General features: G+C 35.6%; 1 protein-coding gene across 4 annotated transcripts; it reads left to right on the forward strand.

Annotated features, from left to right (window-relative positions):
* Positions 1 to 532: 532 nt before the first annotated feature.
* On the forward strand, positions 533 to 6761 carry IBS1 (Protein kinase superfamily protein). 4 transcript variants are annotated; one of them, XR_840534.1, is made up of 10 exons: positions 533 to 1125; positions 1273 to 1557; positions 1757 to 2074; positions 2770 to 2997; positions 3352 to 3449; positions 3965 to 4052; positions 4144 to 4677; positions 5361 to 5493; positions 5961 to 6509; positions 6556 to 6761. XR_840534.1 is itself a non-coding variant. In XM_011013835.1 (9 exons), exons 1-9 carry the CDS (start codon positions 766 to 768, stop codon positions 5968 to 5970), a joined length of 2055 nt encoding a protein of 684 aa, XP_011012137.1. In that variant the 5' UTR covers positions 533 to 765; the 3' UTR covers positions 5971 to 6506. The 4 variants fall into 4 exon arrangements, 2 of the variants coding, with proteins under 2 accessions (XP_011012137.1, XP_011012136.1); XR_840535.1 differs by having other exon boundaries at positions 5961 to 6269; positions 6601 to 6761; XM_011013835.1 differs by lacking the exon at positions 6556 to 6761 and having other exon boundaries at positions 5960 to 6506.
* Positions 6762 to 7638: the final 877 nt, after the last annotated feature.

The raw sequence follows: 7638 nt of genomic DNA on the forward strand, positions 1-7638 counted from the left end.
GTGAAATCATTTACAATAATAAATGGCGAAGTGGTTAGAGGAATGAGACATCACCATCAACTGAATTCAATAAAATCAAAATCCGAAGGAAGAGTGGATTGATCATCATAATTGTATTAGGTTTGCCCTCCGTTGATCCCGGTGATTATAATAAATTGTGTATCCTATCCACCATCCATCATGATGAGTCCTCCGCGATTGTTGCAGAATTGCAGAGACAAAAATAAAATAAATAAATAAATAAAACCTACTTTTTTTGTTAAATATTAATTATCCCTTATTCATCTACGTGCGTTTGATTGATTTTATTTATAATTTTAAAAGTGATTTTGTTAATCCATATATTATAATAATAATAATAATAATTTTACGGTTTAACTTAATTTTCAAATTATTTTTCATTTTAAAAAATTAAATTATTATTTTTAATAGTTCTGACATTTTTACTTAAGAAAAAAAGTACTTTGATATATTTTAAATTAAAAAAATATTCTTACAGAAACATAATCAACACTTAATTTTCAATATATCGTAAAAAACGACAAACTAACCAACATTCCAAAGCTTTGCTTCTTCTTCTTCTTCTTCTTCTTCTGGTTGGTATAAAATACAAATAGCAAACCAACCCATTTGTTTTCTTTTGAAGAAATCTGGGCATCCGAACCTTCATTTTCGTTTTTGAAGCTCCGCCTTGTTGGCTCTTGTATTTTATCCAATTCCCTGACCCGACTTCCCTACAACCCGAACCCGACTTCCAATTCAAAAATGGGCTGCGTGAGCTCGAAGCAGGCGGTGTCCGTCACACCAGCGTTGGACCATTCCGGAGCGTTCAGCACGGGTCGGATTCGGGTCGGCATGGACCAGCACCCAAGTTTCAAGAAGAATGGGGATCGCCGTCACCATCATGAGATGGTGGTAAGTTGCGGAGGGAGCGAGTTGGGTGAGTCAGGAAGAGCTCCAAGTTCAAATGGCGAGTCGTTGAGCTTTAGATTGAGGAATTTGCACAAGTACATTGAGGGTGAGCAGGTGGCCGCAGGTTGGCCGGCCTGGCTAAGTGCCGTCGCTGGCGAAGCCATTCACGGTTGGGTCCCTCTGAATGCTGATGGTTTTGAGAAATTGGACAAGGTTGTTAATTATATGCTTTTAGAAAATACTGTCTTACTCATCTGAAACTGGGCAAGGCTCTGCTATTTCATTTTAGTTTATAAATGCATATGCATATCTAGTTCCCCTGGATAGCCAACTTATACTTATGCCCAATTGCTTTGGTAGATAGGACAGGGTACATATAGCAGTGTGTTCCGGGCACGTGAGACTGAAACTGGGAGGATCGTTGCTCTGAAGAAGGTTCGGTTCGACAATTTTGAGCCTGAGAGTGTCCGATTTATGGCAAGAGAGATATTGATTCTTCGTAGACTCGACCACCCCAATATCATGAAACTGGACGGATTAATCACTTCGCGATTGTCATGTAGCTTATACCTTGTCTTTGAGTACATGGAGCATGATATCACTGGACTCCTGTCATGCCCTGATGTCAGGTTCAGTGAGTCACAGGTTTTAACTCTGCCTCTCTAGAATTTGTGTTTTTTTCTCAAGACCACTCGGAAATAATTAAATAAATAAATAAAAAAGATTCTCTTAATCTGTAGCATCATATGAACAGTTTACTTTACAAAACAAAGCATGTTAAGGTGCCCGTTGATTGCGGTTTTTTTCTGTCCTCTGAATTGCATAAATTACTCTTCTTTTGCAGATTAAGTGCTACATGCGGCAATTATTATCAGGACTTGATCACTGTCACTCAAAGGGTGTAATGCATCGAGACATCAAAGGATCAAATCTTCTCGTAAACAATGAAGGAATACTCAAGGTAGGAGATTTTGGTTTGGCAAACTTCTGTACTCTCGGGCACAGACAACCTTTAACCAGTCGTGTAGTGACTCTGTGGTACCGTCCTCCTGAACTTTTGTTGGGTTCTACCGATTATGGAGCATCTGTGGATCTCTGGAGTGTAGGCTGTGTATTTGCAGAACTTCTTCTTGGAAAGCCTATCCTTCAAGGGAGAACAGAGGTAAGCACGTACATGGTCGTGCATTATTATTCATCTAGTCTTTTTTTTTTTGTACGATCGGTGTAATACATTAAAACCCAAGGTGCTAAAGATTTATAAATATTTTCCGTAAGTACTTCTATTCCCATATCTTTCTTAGGTTAGAATTAATAGAAGCAAAGCTTATTCGTATCTTGTACAATTCTTCGATTCATTAATGGATTGCACAAGTAAAATTCCTTAAAGATTGCTCTATTATGATGCTAGATATGCTTTTCTTTTGTCCTTACTGCTACGTGAAATGGCAGTGAGGAGAACCATTTTGTATCTATTACATTATAGCTGTTACTGGTTCCAGCCGATGTGGTGTGCAGCTGTTCTTTTATCTAAGAGTGAAATTTAAGGAGGTAAAAAAAATAAAAAAAATCAAGAAGTTACAACCATCTACCACGAAGCAATATCTAGAATATGGAAATAAAACTTGGCAATCTGCACAGACTTCCATTCGATTTTGTGAGTTTGTGCTTCATTTAACAGTAGACTGTGGCAAATCGCTAACATGCCAAGTTGGGATGATCAGATATAGCTGTTTCCCATTTTTTGTTGTTGTTGCAGACTACTAAAGCATTAGATTTAACAAAATTTAGCTGTTGTAATTTCTGTTGATCTGCTTTTTTCTTCGAGATTTTGCATGAATGCTCTTCTTTTCCCTCCAGGTTGAACAATTACACAAAATTTTCAAGCTCTGTGGATCCCCGCCAGATGAATACTGGAAAAAGTCTAAACTTCCTCATGCAACTTTATTCAAACCACAACAACCTTATGACAGTTGTCTTCGTGAGACCTTTAAAGATTTGCCAACAACTGCTGTGAACCTGATCGAAACTCTTCTCTCTGTAGAGCCTTACACTCGTGGGACTGCTTTTTCTGCTCTTGCATCTGAGGTGATTATTACCTCCCATTGCATTTGATATGCTAATTGAAATAGATGACCTTAATTCATATAGCCATGGAAATTGGTATACTTCATGAAGTTCTATTTGAATCATCTTACACTGGTGGATCTCATTTCAGCCATTCTTTCCATTCTCACCAAGAAAAAGAAAAAGATAAAAAACAGAGATTTCTTGTCTAACGTCCATGTACTTCCATTTTAGTTTTCAACTTTTCCTTCTTTTATTGTAGTAAATCAGACGCAAATAGCAGTGGTGTTTCTTTATGGAAATTGTGTGACTTGGTGCCTAGGTTTGCCTCAGTAGGGTTCTTTAAGTAGAAGCTTCTTACCTACCATTTTTCAGTATTTCAGCACAAAACCTTATGCATGTGATCCATCAAGCTTGCCAAAATACCCACCTAGCAAAGAGGTTGACGCAAAAAACCGCGAGGAGGCAGGGAGGTGAGGATTCTCATTTTTCTTGTCCAATTTTCTCTTATAAGATTTATGTTTCCACTGAATTAAACCTTGGTTTTCGCAGCATTTACTTTTTCAAATCAATGAAGTCAATTCCTTATCTGTGGTAACAACTGTGACACACAAGCTGGATTTTTCTAGATATGAGATTTAGTATTCAAGCAACTTATGGCCTTGGAGTCGAATGACGATTAAAATTAGTCCATTATGCCTCAAAGTTGCATTAAAGGGCATTTGTCAGCCATGTGACCACTGGTATTACCAAGAAAATGAAACAGATGCCACTCATTAAAATCGTATACCTTAGCAAAAGTCTATAATTGCTAGTGTTGGACATTCAAATACCTGTCAATTTACAAAATGCATGTAGACAGCTCTTGGAAATTTATGTCTAGAAACTCTATTGACTAGAGACTTATAATTTAAGACTCTTGAAATCTCCAGGATTGTAGGTTATACACTTATATTGACATCCAATTATATTGGCTCTGAAATTTCAGGAAAAAGATTGGTGGGAGAGGTCGTGGCACTGAAACAAGAAAGTGTACAAGAAAACCATATGGAATCTGTAAATTGGCACCAGCAGAGGTCTCTCCTGCACACGCGCATGCACACACACACGCAGTTGGTTGTGGAAGCTGATTCACACTGATAGTGACAAGTTCCTTTCTGTCTCCAGGATCTAGCAGCTAAAATACAATGCAGTCAAATCAATACCAGTAATATGCGTATTCCAAAGGTAGGAGATGGCAAGTCTGGTGGAGAAGCACGGAAGCCATCGCTTGATAAATTGGAAGAGACTTTCCATATAAAGAATGCATCCCAAGGAGACATTCCCTTTTCTGGCCCATTACAAGTTTCTAGTTCAAGTGGTTTTGCTTGGGCAAAAAGACGAAATGCCGATGCATCCATAAGATCCCACAGTAGGTCTATTTCAAGAGGTCATTCTAATAATGGATCAGAACCCTCCTCTGCATTGCAAGAGAAAAATAATTCTGACTCAAAACAGCATAATAATGGGGATCTCATATATGGAGTCCGTACCAATTCTAGAGGCCATAATTCATATGAGATTTCTAAGTTTGCATTGCAGAAACAATGGAGTCAGTTTGAACGTCCAGATTCTTTTGATGCTTCTGAGGAGTACCATTCTCAAGAACTATCATTGGCACTTTATCAAAGAGAAGAAATGGAATCCAAGAGAAGTAATTTGGTATGTGTGTAAATATTAAACCCGCATCTGACTTCATTTACATTTTTTGTTGAAGAAGAAACGAGATAAATTTCTTCTTTTTTGTCTGATAATGCATGTAACTTGTCATATTTTAAAATTGAATGAAATTTCAAGTTGGGGATAACTGGGAGGCAGTGATGAACACGGTCAGCAGCAGGGTTCAAGTCACATGATTGCTGGCTGTTGCTGTGGGGAACTGCTATTTGGGTTTAAGTGGTGGCGTGCTTTATCAAAGACAACAACAGGGGCAATGATTTTTCATGATTTCCATCTCCTTTTCTATTGAGAGAATCTTGAAACCTCAAAATTTGTATTTATTCAACAGTAGTTTTTTTTTTTTTTAAAAAAAAATTGATCTCTATACATTGAAAGAAAAAGCAAAGATCAGGCTTACTAAATAAGATTTCTACATTGTCATGGTTAATCCAAGAGTCAAACTTTGACACCAATATCACATTGGGATGATTAACTCTGACCATAGTTCCAGCCACTTTGTAGAGTGTTTGAGCCGCACAGAATTTGAGTTATGAAATTACCTTTAATCCTTTTCTGTGCATTGTTATGTTTGTGAATTGAAAGGAAAAAAGAAAAACATTAGAGAGGTGCAAATGTTTAACCGTTACTCTCTATTGATTTTCTAACTTAAAGTATAACTTGAACAGGTTTTTCAAGATCAAATGGACAAGGTCGACTTTTCTGGACCCCTGTTATCTCAATCACACAGAGTGGATGAACTCTTAGAAAGACATGAGCGCCACATTCGCCAGGCAGTCCGAAAATCATGGTTTCATAGAGGTATGAAGATGATAACACAAGTCCCCTCACTTTTTATAATATTTTGTAAGGTTTTTAGATCATCATCAATCATACCAACTTGGTCTATGTTCATTGCATTGAATCATGTAAGACCCTAGTTTCATTCCTTTCTTAACCCTGAATTAATTGATTAATTGATGTAAGGTGTTGAGTTATACCTAAATAATGAAAGTAAATTGAATCTAGATAATTGATCGGGGACAAGAGGTGGCTACTTAATCATTGACTATCAATTCCCATTATGAAGGTCATAACTGATGCTGTCATCTATGAATTCTACTTCTTATAAATTGGTAGTGCAATATAGAAGAAACTTGAACTCTGGTATAGTGAGGCTAGCATTACTCATTAATTTTATCAATTGTGATAGTAGTTGCCCGTTGCCACCGCACATGGATCTTCATGAAGTTCCATAATACCCAATTTGACTAAAATTTTCTACTAGTTTATAGGTAAGAAGCATGGAAAGTGATCATTATTATGTATGCCCGGCTTCCGAAGCCCTTTTTATATGATGGATAGGTTTCTCTCCAAGCAAAACTTGAGAAACCTTGCACAAGAGGCCACTTATCAGGAATCCCACCCTCAAGGAGACAAGTTTAACCTGAACCGGTGTACCCAAAAATGACACCATTGAACCATCAGCTGAATAGAAAGTCCTGCATAAGAATGGCGAGGAATGGAAATCTGGAAGCTATATGTTGATTGCTTTCCTGTATATCCAAAAATGAGGAGGAAATAGGGATTAAAGAGAGGTACATAATGATGGTTTGCTCTCTTCTTTTTCCTCTATTCCTTTTGAATTTGAAATTATCACCTTTCTTTATTTTATTTCATCTTTAGTCTGTTTTGTCAGCCCTTTTCCTTTTCCTTTCCTTTTATTATGATTTGACCTATCCTGCCAATTTTAAAAGTGTAATGATTTGTGATCCCGAGATTAATTTATGTAAATGCGCAGAGTTTTCAGGTTTGCAGCTTATATTTCACTTTTTAATATTCCTATCTGATACATGAAGCGATTCTTAAACGCAATTAATGGACATTTGACAATTAGATCATAACATGAGCAACTGTAATTTCTTTTAGGCAATAGCAGGGAGCCAGGATGTCGGTCAGATGGACAAGTTACAAATTAAATGCCTAAGCCTATCACTTTGTTTTGGGTTTGTTTTGTTCAATAACACTTTGTGTTTATAAAGTGTTAACAAAAGTGACTTAATCGAAGTCATTAGTTAATTGTTATCCAATTATTTCACTAATTAAGAATGATATGGACAATTAATTTTCATATATTATGAAAATTAAGTTTAAGTTCACATGGTAAATGAACGGGTTGTATGGTTCCAATATCTATAAAAGCAAAATGTTTTTTTTTTTTTTTTTAATATTGTATGAACTTGAGACATCTTCTGCTTTGGTCAAGTATTTGAAGGAATTTTAATGGAAAAATAATAATTAACGTTTGGATTTTGAGATAAAAGATGATTGTATCTCTCCATTTAACAAGTAGCTTAAGGCTTAGATGAGGTTGTTTTTCTTTTTGTTTGGTTTTGTATTTATCATACCTATTTAATGGAGCAACTAAATTGAGTTAATTTACTACAATAAAATTTATGTGTAAATTTATTCAATAAAACTATATCAAATCAAGATTATATCAAGATTGATCAATTATGACTTGGACTTGAAGTTAACATATAAACCGAATATAACTCTAATTCAACCTTTATTTGTGAATTTACCTCATGACCATCGAAGAATCTTGATATAGTTTCATCAAAGAGTCCTGATATAGTTGTTACTTGTGAAAATGGCTTTGCTTGGGATTATGATGAAATACCTGTTTTAAATAGAAATTTGGTTAAGTATCCATTACTAATTAAGCTTGGGTTTAAGCCATACAAACAACCTTTAAGAAGAATGGATTTATATGTGATTGATTGTGTAAAAGATTATTAAATAGTTTTTAGGATATGGATTTATTAGACTAATAAGATATGTTGAATGCATATCTAACATTATTTTAATATTAAAAAAAAAAAGAATGGCACATTAAGAATAAGTATAGATTTTATAAATCTTAATATTATAACTCAATAATGAATATGGTTTTAGAAATATTAA

Source organism: Populus euphratica, unplaced genomic scaffold (assembly GCF_000495115.2).
Source record: "Populus euphratica unplaced genomic scaffold, PopEup_1.0 scaffold946.1, whole genome shotgun sequence".
NCBI classification, from domain to species: Eukaryota; Viridiplantae; Streptophyta; class Magnoliopsida; order Malpighiales; family Salicaceae; genus Populus; species Populus euphratica.

Bases quoted from the DNA above. Each gene is read 5' to 3' on its own strand.
- IBS1 (XM_011013834.1), top strand. From the start codon at position 766: ATGGGCTGCGTGAGCTCGAAGCAGGCGGTGTCCGTCACACCAGCGTTG. The intron at 2,075-2,769 runs GTAAGCACGTAC...TTTTCCCTCCAG, and splicing joins TCCTTCAAGGGAGAACAGAG to GTTGAACAATTACACAAAAT. The intron at 4,678-5,360 runs GTATGTGTGTAA...TAACTTGAACAG, and splicing joins AATCCAAGAGAAGTAATTTG to GTTTTTCAAGATCAAATGGA.